The following is a 13,228-nucleotide window of genomic DNA, read 5'->3' as shown; positions in this document are numbered from 1 at the left end:
AGCTAGCTAGCCAAGCCAAATATAAACAGACTTGTCACAATCACATAAGCATTTCGCTACACCGCAAAAACATCTGCTAATCACGTGTATGTGACCAATACAATTTTGATTTGAAAGACCTTATCCTCTGAATATGCTCTGGAATTTGGTGCCATTTGGGACACAACTTGGTCAAATATTTTAATTAGAGAGAGGACTCTGCACTGCAGGTGGGTCACCCACTCTGGAGATAAAACACCAGAGAAAATGTTTCCACCTTTTAAGGGGTGATTGGTGGCTAATCGGGTGTCTAAACACAAAATGTGGAATGGGCGGAGCTACCTCAATGGGGCGGAGTCGAGTGTCGATTCAACATGGTAACGCCCACTGTCATTACGTAAACCCTTCGGCGCACATTTTCAAATCTGATCAGGAACAAAAGTGCATTCATACAAAGCAAAATACGCTTTGTTTTCATTTTAATGTAGCTATATATAAAGAAACAGTTCACTGTTCCAGAAGCTTTGGAAATAATCGAGGTAATGTACGAATTCAATCTATTTACAGCTTTTGTTTAGCTAGCATAAACAAAATCTGGGGATGGCAAATTAGCACATTTTAGTTAACCTTTAATTCAAATCAAATTAATTTATATAGCCCTTCATACATCAGCTGATATCTCAAAGTGCTGTACATAAACCCAGCCTAAAACCCCAAATAGCAAGCAATGCAGGTGTAGAAGCACGGTGGCTAGGAAAAACTCCCTAGAAAGGCCAAAACCTAGAAAGAAACCTAGAGAGGAACCAGGCTATGAGGGGTGGCCAGTCCTCTTCTGGCTGTGCCGGGTGGAGATTATAACAGAACATGGTCAAGATGTTCAAATGTTCATAAATGACCAGCATGGTCAAATAATAATAATCACAGGCAGAACAGTTGAAACTGGAGCAGCAGCACGGCCAGGTGGACTGGGGACAGCAAGAAGTCATCATGCCAGGTAGTCCTGAGGCATGGTCCTAGGGCTCAGGTCCGCCGAGAGAGAGAGAAAGAAAGATCCTGATATCAATAAACTAGTTAAGTTAGATAAAGTTAGTGAAGGTTGGGTGGGCGTTTGTTGTTGGCATCCTTGTTATTTACGAAGTTTTTGGAACGGATTCCGGTTGGAACGTTACATAAATCATACCCACCCAACCTTCACTAACTTTAGCTAACCTAACTAGTTTATTGATATCACATATAGTTAACTAGAGTAGCAAGTTATCTAATCCAGTTGTGTTTTTAGCTAGCTAAAAAGTTGGCTAACTAGGTAACGTTAACGTTAGTATCACAGCTACCAACAATCAAACGATACCTTCCTGTATTTAGGCTAGCTAGGTTTAGCTTTGCCAGCCCAAGTGCCAACTAAAATTACTTTGTTTACAGGTGGCCAATAACAAAAACGTTGTGTTAATTTAGGATTGCTTTGAAAAAAATCAAGCCGCCTTTGCTTTGGTAACGTTAGATAGCTATGCTCCTATGATCAAATATCCAACAGCTAACGTTACTGTTAGCTACCGACAGTATAACTCATTTTAATAAATGTAACTTTAGGAAGCAGAGAGGAATAAAGAACTTAATGTGCATCTGTGTCCCCCTCTCCCCACTGGCAGTCACGATGAGCTCATCGTCCTCACCCCTTTCCCGGGTGCGTCAGTGGGCCTCACCGTCCCTGAAGCACAGGGGCGCCTCTCCTGTCGCGAGCAGCACCCCGCTCTTCGCATCTTTCGAGGGAAACGATGATGAGCTAGAGCGGCGTCAGAGGCGCAGATCCCGGGTCATTGGCCTGCAAGCTGCCGCTGACTCCTCATTTAATGAATCTACCTCTCATAGGTAGGACAAGCCCTCTCTCTGCCAGTAATCTCCTTTAGTACTACATCTTGACAGGTATTCTGTTGATTTAGACCTTTGTAAGAGACAATCCTTGTGTTTGTGTTCAGCACCAAGGGGACCCCTGCTGCTGTGCCCAAACTGTCAAATGCACAGATCTCAGAGCATTACTCCACCTGCATCAAGCTCTCCACTGAAAATGTAAGCAGCATGTGTATGCATATACTGCCGTTAAAAGGCACTCTTCTAAGAGGGGCAGAATATGTTCTCGCTCTGAGTCATCGCTTATGGCGTCATGCGTTTCCTTCAGAAGGTATTAATACCCCTTGACTTATTCCACATTTTGTTACAGCCTGAATTCAAAATAAATAACACATTTTTTCTCACCCATTTACACACTCTCATAATGACAAAGTGGAAACATGTTTTTTTTAATGACACCCCCATGTTACAATCATATTTGGAAGCAATTTTAGCGGTGTCTTTTTCTGGAAGAATCTCTAAGAATTTAGCAAACCTGGATTGTACAACATTTGCACATTATTATTTTTCAGCTCTGTTCCTTTATGATTTTGCCTGTGCTTAGTTCTTCTGTTTCTTTTTATCCTAAAATGCTCCATAGTCCTTGCCAATGACAAGCATACCCATAACATGATACAGCCTTGAAAAAAAGAGTGCTACTCAGTGATATGTTGTTTTCAATGTGTCCCAAACAAAACGCTTTATATTCAGGACATAAAGTGAATTTCTTTGTCAAATATTTTGCAGTTGTACCTTGTTGCAAACAGGATGCATGTTTAGGAATATTATTCTGTGCAGGCATCCTTCTTTTCACTTTGTCAATTAGAATACCTAGGATAGGATAAAGTAATCCTTCTCACCCCCCTTAAAAGACTTAGATGCACTATTGTAAAGTGGCTGTTCCACTGGATGTCATAAGGTGAAAGCACCAATTTGTAAGTCGCTCTGGATAAGAGCGTCTGCTAAATGACTTAAATGTAATGTAAATGTTAGTGTTTGCGGAGTAACTACAATGTTGTTGATCTATCCTCAGTTTTGTCCTATCACAGCCATTAAACTCTAACTGTTTTAATGTCACTTTTGGCCTCCTGTTGAAATCCCTGAGTGGTTTCCTTCCTCTTCGGGAACTGAGTTAGGAAGGACTTATGTATCTTTGTAGTGATTGGGTGTATTGATACACCATCCAAAGTGTAATTAATAACTTCACCATGCTCAAAGGGATATTCAATGTCTGCTTTTTATTTAATTTTTTACCCATCTACCAATAAATGCCCTTCTTTGCAAGGCATTGGAAAAACTCCCTGGTCTTTGTGGTTGAAATTCACTGCTCGGTTGAAGGACCTTACAGTTATCTGTATGTGTGGGGTACAGAGATTGAGGTAGTCGTTCAAAAATCATGTTAAACACTATTGCACACAGTCCATGCAACTTATTATGTGACTGGTTAAGCAAATTCTTACTCCTGAACTTCATTGGGCTTGCCATAACAAAGGGGTTGAATACTTATTGACTCAAGACATTTCAGCTGTAATTTTTGTTATTAATTTGCAAAAATAAAAACACTTTGACATTGTGTGGTATTGTCTGTAGGCATGCCAGTGACACACAATCTCAATTTTAATCCATTTTATATTCAGGCTATAACAGAACGAAATATGGGGAAAAGTCAAGGGGTGTGAATCATTTCTGAAGGCACTGTATCTCCAGCCATGCAGGTTATTGGAAACTGGCGTCTCAGATTCACAAAGCCTTGTCCTATTTTTGTAGAAAATTACCACCAAAAATGCCTTTGGTCTCCACCTGATTGACTACATGGCTGACATCCTCAAACAGAAGGATTCTGAGCTCACAAATTTCAAGGTATGGCTTGATACATTAATTATTCCTTTTATTGTAGTTTCTGTTTCTTATATCTCTTTAAATTTACTCATCACAAAACTCTCTTCAGATTTCCACTACTATTGAGGAGATTAAAGTGTAATCTACTAATGAAGAAATAAGCTTGTAGCGCAACCACTTAAGATATACGTTGTTTGTTTTAATAGGCTTATTCCAAACTAATGGAGTATATTGATGACAGACTGGTCATTTCACTTTATGGGCCTAGCGTCTGTTGGCTGTATGAGATTATGTGTTTTTCTCTCTCCTTGCCAAGGTGGCAGCGGGTACCTTGGACGCCAGCACCAAGATTTACGCAGTCCGAGTGGATGCTGTCCATGCTGATGCCTACAGAGTACTGGGAGGACTGGGTGCTGAGACCAAGCCTGGGGAAGGTGAGAGCCTCTTAACTATAACATCCATACACTGTCTGTGTGTCCCAAATGGCAAACTATTCTATGGTGCCATACTGTGACTTGCTCTGTTGTAAAAAATAATAAATAATAATAATTGTTGTCAATAAAAGATAATCAGGCTCTGACCTTTTCCTATGCGCATGGAGCAGGAGATGGGGGAGAGATGGCGGAGGGTGCTGCAGGAGAGCTGGCTGCCAAGCAGGTGGTGAAGAAGAAGAAGAGGCCTCCCAAAAAGACTGTGGAGCAGAACCTGAGCAACATCGACAGCTCTGAGTCGGAGAGGAAGTGTGAGGTAAGTGATGGTTTTCCTGCTCCAGGAATAGCCTGAGGTAAAGGACCAGGCTATGCCTGTGAGGTTTGATGTGGAGTCACCTGGACATTTTTGAGACACATAGCCAAACTCTGAATATAAATGGAATTGGTGCAGAAAGCCTTTTGAATTTTGTAAAGTGAGTGTGGAATAGGTGAAATAATTGTTGTTATTGTATTACTAGAAAGTGTATGCCCTCAGGCCTGGAGGGAAGCAAAAGTAATTCCGCCACCTAAGAATAGAGGAATGACTGGCTCAAATAGCCACCCAATCAGCCTCTTACCAACCCTTAATAAAGTTTTGGAAAACAATTGTGTTTGACCAGATACAATGCTATTTTACAGTAAACAAATTGACAACAGACTTTCAGCACGCTTATAGGGAAGGACATTCAACAAGCACACCACTTACACAAATGAATGGCTGAGAGAAATTAATGATAAATATTGTGGGGGCTGCTTTGTTAGACTTCAGTGGGCTTTTGACATTATTGATCATAGTCTGCTACTGGAAAAACGTATGTGTTATGGCTTTGCACCCAATGAAATATTGTGGATAAACAGTTACCTGGCTAACAGAACATGGAGAGTGTTCTTCAACAGAAGCCTCACCAACATAATCCAGGTAGAATCAGGAATTCCACAGGCAGCTGTCTAGGCCCCTTACTTTTTTCAATCTTTACTAACGACATGCCACTGGAAAATGAGCACGTTGAGGTGACTAAACTGCTTGGAGTAACCCTGGATTGTAAACTGTCATGGTTAAAACATATTGATACAACAGTAGCTAAGATGGGGAGAAGTCTGTCCATAATAAAGAGCTGCTCTACCTTAACAGCGCTATCAACAAGGCAGGTCCTACAGGCCCTAGTTTTGTCGCACTGTTCAGTCGTGTGGTCAGGAGCCACGGAGAAAAATTGCAATTGGCTCAGAACAGGGCAGCATGGTTGGCCCTTGGATGTACACAGAAAGCAAACATGAATCTCTCCTGGCTCAAAGTGGAGGAGAGATTGACTTGATCACTAATTGTATTTGTGGGAGGTATTGACATGTTGAAAGCACCGAGCTGTTTGTTTAAATGACTAGCACACAGCTCCGACTCCCATGCATACCCAACAAGACATGGCACCAGAGGTCTCTTCACTGTCCAAGTCCAGAACCGACTATGGCTACATGGAACTCTTCCACATCAGGTAACTGATGCAAGCAGTAGAATCAGATTTTTAAAAAGAGCTAAAAATACACCTTATGGAACAGCGGGGACTGTGAAGCAACACAAACATGGGCACAGACACATGCATACACACACAATAACATACGCACTATACACACAAGTACACATGGATTTTGTGTTGTAGATATGTGGTAGTGGAGTGGGGGCCTGAGGGCACAGACTAGGTGTGTTGTGAGCTGCTGTCTGAAAGATGGCTGGGAATATGGCTGAATATAAACCATGTATTTATTCCCTCCTAGGCAATCAAACAACTGACATATTATAGGGGAAAAGTGTAGTCGCAATTCAACAGCTCAGACACGAGACGTATGTGGCAGGGTCTACAGGCAGTTACGGACTACAAAAAGAAAACCAGCTACGTCACGGACACCGTCTTGCTTCCAGACAAACGAAACACCTTCTTTGCCCACGTTGAGGATAATACAGTACCACCGACGCGGCCCGCTACCAAGGGCCTCTCTTTCTCCGTGGCTGACGTAAGACATTTAAACGTGTTAACCCTCGCAGGGCTGCTGGCCCAGACAGCATCCCTAGCTGCATACGCAGACCAGCTGGCTAGTGTTCTTACGGACATATTCAATCGCTCCCTATCCCAGTCTGCTGTCCCCACATGCTTCAAGATGTCCACCATTATTCCTATACCCAGGAAGGCAAAGATAATTGAACTAAATGACTATCGTAGCACTCACTTCTGTCATCATGAAGTGCTTTGAGAGACTAGTCAAGGATCACCTCCACCTTACCTGCGTGGCCATGCATGCCTCCAACTCAATCATCAAGTTTGCAGACGACACAACAGTAGTGGGCTTGATTACCAACAACGACGAGACAGCCTACAGGGAGGAGGTAAGGGCACTCGGAGTGTGGTGTCAGGAAAACAACCTCATTCAATGTCAACAAAACAAAGGAGATGATCGTGGACTTCAGGAAACAGCAGAGGTAGCACCTCTCTATCCACATCGACGGGACAGCAGTGGAGAAGGTGGAAAGTTTTTAATTTCCTCAGCATACACATCACTGACTAACTGAAATGGTCCACCCACACACACTGTATGGTGAAGAAGGCGCAACAGTGCATCTTCAACCTCAGAAGAAATTTGGCTTGTCACCTAAAACACTGGCAAACTTTTAATGATGGGCAATTGAGAGCATGGTACGGCAACTGCACCGCCCTTAACCGCAAGGCTCTCTAGAGGGTGGTGCGGTCTGCACAACGCATTACCGGGGGCAAACTACATATCCTCCAGGGAACCTAAAGCACCCGATGTCACAGGAAGGCCAAAAAGATCATCAAGGACAACAACAACCCGAGCCACTGCCTGTTCACCCCGCTACCATCCAGAAGGCGATGTCAGTATAGGTGCATCAAAGCTGGGACTGAGAGACTGAAAAACAGCTATCTCAAGGCCATCAGACTGCTAAACAGCCATCAGTAACACAGTGGCTGCTGCCTACATAGACTCAAATCATTGGCCACTTTAATAAATGGATCACTAGTCACTTTAAATAATGCCACTTGAATGTTTACATTATCTTACATAAGTCAACGCATGTGTATATACTGTATCTTATACAATCTATTGCATCTTGCCTATGCTGCTCGGTCATCGCTCATCCATATATTTATATGTACATATTCTTATTCCATCCCTTTAGATTTGTGTGTATTAGGTAGTTGTTGTTTAATTGTTAGTGCACAAATATCTAACAAGTAGTCTGTCGGAACTAGAAGCACAAGCATTTCGCTACACTCGCATCTGCTAACCATGTGTATGTGACCAATGAAATTTGATTTGTGTAATCTGTTATGAATGTAATGTTGTTAAAATTGTATAACTGCCTTTTGCCAGACCCCAGGAAGAGTAGCTGCTGCATTGGTAGCAGCTTATGGGGATCCAAAATAAATACAAAGCCAGAGGACTTATTATGATATTTACTGAGAGTATGGATCCTACAGTTCCTACAAAGCTCACACATGGTAAACTCACCAATATTCTCCTCGTTATCATCCCACCCCTCCAACTCCAGGTCGACCCCATGTTCCAGCGCATGGCGTCGTCCTTCGATGAGAGCAGCACAGCAGGCGTATTCCTGTCGGCGCTGTTCAGTGAAGACAGTAGCTGTGAGCTGCTCTTCCCTTCCCACATGACCTTGCTGCACTCCACTCACTCCTGCTCCCAGTCTCCTCTGCAGCACGTCCCTTCGCTGCCCTTCACAGGTAACACTGACTGGGTCACGTCAGCATCCCACTTTTTGACCCGGGACATATGTAGCAAGTACCCCAGAGTAGAAGTTCTGATTTAGGATCAGCTTTGCCTTTTAGATCACAATGTATATGATTGTGTACAATGGGAGTCTGATCCTAGAACAGCACTCCTACTCAGTGCTTAATTTGTCAATTGGGAGGTGCCTGAACAAAGTGAGCCTGAGAGAGGGGTGACCTGGGGGGCTCTGAGGTACCAGACCGTATAAAAAATGCTTTCACCTTCATAATAAAGCATCGGATGCATTATCGCTTTTGCGTACTGGCATAGCGCTGTAGAGGCGATTTGTAGAAGTTGCACTCATGGGGGACCGTTTTGTAGCCTGGGATCCGAGGAAAATGTGGTCTTGCATAAACTAATTTCATGCAATTCTATATCATTTTAGATGACTCGAGACTTTAGCAGAATCTTTTTTAATATCCAACAAGTTATCGGAATTTCTGGATACTTTGACACTGACAAACTAAGAATCAATAAAAACGACCTGTCTTGAATCCATCACTAACTTTGGCCTAGGTGTGTGGAGACAAACGTATTGTACAATATGAATATGACAATATGAAAAGGAAATGAGTCTTTAAAAAGCTTTCCAGTTTCACTGACTCACCCAATGATGTGCAGCTCACTCACCAGTGATGGTTGATGTGCTCGTGCCAAAAGCTTATCTCTCTCGTTTTACTTTGTAAAACAATGAAGTTCACTCAATAGGTCCATTTGGAAGTTGATAACTTGGTAGACATATTAGTCTTTTCAGCAGGATCCATTTGCTTTACAACCTGTGTTTTCCCTTAGATTATATTTGAAATGATTGCTGAAGGCCTGTTTTTGGCTGCATGCTGTTCACCTACAGATTTACTGCTGGTTCCCGACTGTAGGCATCAAATCACATTTTATTGGTCACATGCGCTGAATACAACAGGTGTAGACTTTACAGTGAAATGCTTACTTAAAAGCCCATTCCCAACAATGCAAAACTGAAAAAGTAAGACAAATATATTTTCTAAATAAAAAGAAAATGGTAACAACAAAAGGGCTATGTACAAGGAGTACCGGGACCAAGCCAATGTGCAGGGGTACGACGTAGTTGATGTAATACAGTATGTACATGTGGGTAGAGGTAAAAGTGACTAGGCAATCAGGATATATAATAAACAGAGTAGCAGCAGCGTGTGTGTGTGTGTGGCGTCAATATGCATGTGAACGTGTGTGGGTGTGTGTGTGTGGCATCAATATGCATGTGAACGTGTGTGGGTGTGTGTGTGTGGCATCAATATGCATGTGAACGTGTGTGGGTGTGTGTGTGTGGCATCAATATGCATGTGAACGTGTGTGGGTGTGTGTGTGGCATCAATATGCATGTGAACGTGTGTGGGTGTGTGTGTGTGGCATCAATATGCATGTGAACGTGTGTGGGTGTGTGTGTGTGGCATCAATATGCATGTGAACGTGTGTGGGTGTGTGTGTTTGGCATCAATATGCATGTGAACGTGTGTGGGTGTGTGTGTTTGGCATCAATATGCATGTGAACGTGTGTGGGTAGAGTCTAGAGAGTGTGCATAGAGCCGGTGCAAAACAATTCAGATGAATAAATCAAATGGACAATGTAAATTGTAAGGATAGCCATTTGATGAACTGTTCCGCAGTCTTTTGGCTTGAGTTGTGATTGGGCTACGCACAATCCACAGCTAGGCTATTAAACAAACAAAAAAAGTTATTGATCCTCTGTGGCTAAATTATAGGCCTACTCCTTATTTCTGAACGGACGGCAATGATTCCATATCTTTGGTAAATATATGGACATTTATCAGGGGTGCTACGGCACCTCCAGCACAATTCTTGTGGCTATGGTTCTATAAGGAAATAAATAATGTAGTGCAAGATACAGGCGTGTTTCTTTCTCTCACCACAGCAATGGCCACGTGCGTTGGTCTATATAGGCTACAATGTTGCGCAAAAACCCAGGCTGGCCCACACAAATCAATTCTTAGAATATCAGGCATGTTTTCACATCACATGTTAGGGGGCAGAATAAATCTGGTGGAGTCAACTTTCATTTTTACATCGAAAACAGTGAAAATAATTTTTCGCGCCACGACAGGTACTGAATCCCGGCAAATAGGTTCCGAAACGAAACGGTGAAGTGCCAGATCCTGTTGCAGCAGAATCCAGATTAAATTAAGCACTGCTCCTACTCTGAGACACATGAATACATGTGACCCCTGGGCTGTTTTTGCTGTAGTCTGGCATAGAATCTCTAGATTTTCTCAAAGCCTGGTTGTGTTGATTGTTGAGAGCTGCTGTAAGGCAGTGTTTCTCAATCCTGGTCCTGGGGACCCAAAACGGTTCACATTTTTGTTTTGCCCTAGCACTACACTCCTGATTTTACTAATCTAAGGTATGATGATGAGTCTGTTAGTGGAATCGGGTATGTAGTGCGAGGACAAAACAAAAATGTGCACCCAACCAGAACCAGGATTAAGAAACGATGCTGTAAAATGATTGGCACTTGGCCTACATATTCCGATTTAATGGTATCATTCATGAAATGATTGTGTGATTGGACAGGTGGTCTCCAGCAGACCCAGGAGAAGAGCTCCATCTGCCCCTCCCTGGTAGACTTCTCTTTCACCAGCTGGAACCCTGACCAGGTGAGCGCAACATACACTTGCAATATACACAGCTTCCATTCCAAATGGCACCCCATTTCCTATATAGTGCACTACTTTTGACCAGGACTCTATGGGCCCTGGTCAAATATAGTGCACGGTATAAGGAATAGGGCGTCATTTGGGAAGCACACGTCTTTATTTTAGTTTGGAAATGATACAGATTGGAGGTATTGTTTTGATACAGTAGTCATATAGCCCTATATAAATCGTTATTCTATTACAGACCATGACCCAGATGCTGGAGAAGATGAAGCAGGGGGATCACGTGTTTGACCGGAACGCTGAGGCAGAGCCGGATGAGGAGGAGTGTCAGGATTTTGGGGATAATTTTGATGGAGACTATGAGGAGGGTCAGGGGGATTATGGTGGAGAGGGCTCCAAGGAACACAAGGATGGCTGTAAGGCTGGAGGGCCGGGGAGAGGAAGGTGAGTGTACTGAGGGTGTTTGTTACAGGGTGGTAACAACCTGGGGGTGTTTGTTGGTACTCTGCTTGTTTATACCTGTAGAGCAGTGGTTCCCAAACTCTTTATAGTCCCGTACCCCTTCAAACATTCAACCTCCAGTTGCGTACCCCCTGTAGCATCAGGGTCAGCACATTCTCAAATGTTGTTTTTTGCCATCATTGTAAGCCTGCCACACACACACTATACGATACATTTATTAAACATAAGAATGAGTGTGAGTTTTGGTCACAACCCGGCCCGTGGGAAGTGACAAAGACCTCTTATAGGACCAGGGCACAAATAATTATGTAATAATAATCAATAATTTTGCTCTTTTTTTAGCCATCTTGCATATAAAAACATACATATTTGTTCATCAAAAATGGTGAATAACTCACCACGGGTTAATGAAGGGTGTGCTTGAAAGGAAGCACATAACTCTGCAATGTTGAATTGGAGAGAGTCTCACTCTTAAATAATTTTCCACACACAGTCTGTGCCTGTATTTACTTTTCATGCTAGTGAGGGCCGAGCATCCATTCTCACAAGTGAGTGATTGCAAAGGGCATCGGTGTCTTAACCGCGCGATTTGCCAAGACAGGATACTCTGAGCGCAGCCCAATCCAGAAATCTGCAGTGGCTTATGATTGATTAAATTCAATTTTCAGCTTGCTGCAATTTCGATGAGGCTCTTGTTCAGATATTTGTAAGTGGACTGGAGACAGGGCATGAAAGGGATAACGAATCCAGTTGTTTGTGTCGTCCATTTCGGGAAAGTACCTGCGTAATTGCGCACCCAGCTCACTCAGGTGCTTCGCTATTTGACATTGTCCATAAGCTTGAGTTAATTTGCACACAAAAAAATCATACAATGATGGAAATACCTGTGTGTTGTCCTTGTTAATGCAGATAGAGAACTCTTCTCTACTCTTCTCCAACTTCTTAATCATAGCCTCAATTTTGTCCTGCACATTGAATATAGTTGCGGAGAGTCCCTGTAATCCTAGATTCAGATCATTCAGGTGAGAAAAAACATCACCCAGATAGTGAGAAACTGAGAAACTGGTCATCATGCAAGTGGTCAGACAAGTGAAAATTATGGTCAGTAAAGAGAACTTTAAGCTCGTCTCTCAATTTTAATTTTTTTTTTCAAAACGGGTCAATACTTTGCCCCTTGATAACCAGCACACTTCTGTATGTTGTAAAAGCGTTACATGGTCGCTACCCATGTCATTGCATAATGCAGAAAATACACAAGAGTTCGGGGGCCTTGCTTTAACAAAGTTAGTCATTTTCACTGTTGTGTCCAAAAGTTATTTCAAGCTGTCAGGCATTGCCTTGGCAGCAAGAGCCTCTCGGTGGATACTGCAGTGTACCAAAGTGACAAATCCAAATCAAATCAAATCCAATTTTATTTGTCACATACACATGGTTAGCAGATGTTAATGCGAGTGTAGCGAAATGCTTGTGCTTCTAGTTCCGACAATGCAGTGATAACCAACAAGTAATCTAACTAACAATTCTAAAACTACTGTCTTATACACAGTGTAAGGGGATAAAGAATATGTACATAAGGATATATGAGTGAGTGATGGTACAGAGCAGCATACAGCAGATGGTATCGAGTACAGTATATACATATGAGATGAGTATGTAGACAAAGTAAACAAAGTGGCATAGTTAAAGTGACTAGTGATACATGTATTACATAAGGATGCAGTCGATGATGTAGAGTACAGTATATACGTATGCATATGAGATGAATAATGTAGGGTAAGTAACATTATATAAGGTAGCATTGTTTAAAGTGGCTAGTGATATATTTACATCATTTTCCATCAATTCCCATTATTAAAGTGGCTGGAGTTGGGTCAGTGTCAATGACAGTGTGTTGGCAGCAGCCACTCAATGGTGGCTGTTTAACAGTCTGATAGCCTTGAGATAGAAGCTGTTTTTCAGTCTCTCAGTCCCAGCTTTGATGCACCTGTACTGACCTCGCCTTCTGGATGATAGCGGGGTGAACAGGCAGTGGTTCGGGTGGTTGATGTCCTTGATGATCTTTATGGCCTTCCTGTAACATCGGGTGGTGTAGGTGTCCTGGAGGGCAGGTAGTTTGCCCCCGGTGATGCGTTGTGCGGACCTCACTACCCT

General features: G+C 42.6%; 1 protein-coding gene across 1 annotated transcript in view; it reads left to right on the top strand.

Annotated features, from left to right (window-relative positions):
• Positions 1-416: 416 nt before the first annotated feature.
• Positions 417-13,228, top strand: part of LOC115140598 (condensin complex subunit 2-like) — a 30,091-nt gene continuing 17,279 nt past the window's right edge. The window contains exons 1-9 of the mRNA XM_065026759.1: positions 417-518; positions 1,626-1,845; positions 1,953-2,043; positions 3,631-3,723; positions 4,019-4,136; positions 4,304-4,449; positions 7,729-7,918; positions 10,530-10,612; positions 10,857-11,059. Coding sequence (XP_064882831.1) covers positions 1,631-1,845; positions 1,953-2,043; positions 3,631-3,723; positions 4,019-4,136; positions 4,304-4,449; positions 7,729-7,918; positions 10,530-10,612; positions 10,857-11,059 — 1,139 coding nt within the window. The 5' untranslated portion in view covers positions 417-518; positions 1,626-1,630. The remainder of the gene's footprint in view (positions 519-1,625; positions 1,846-1,952; positions 2,044-3,630; positions 3,724-4,018; positions 4,137-4,303; positions 4,450-7,728; positions 7,919-10,529; positions 10,613-10,856; positions 11,060-13,228) is intronic.

The sequence above is a fragment of the Oncorhynchus nerka genome, linkage group LG13 (assembly GCF_034236695.1).
Source record: "Oncorhynchus nerka isolate Pitt River linkage group LG13, Oner_Uvic_2.0, whole genome shotgun sequence".
In the NCBI taxonomy this organism is placed as follows: Eukaryota; Metazoa; Chordata; class Actinopteri; order Salmoniformes; family Salmonidae; genus Oncorhynchus; species Oncorhynchus nerka.
The sequence above is the reverse complement of the archived record's forward strand: the minus strand, read 5'-3'. Positions and strand labels throughout refer to the sequence as shown.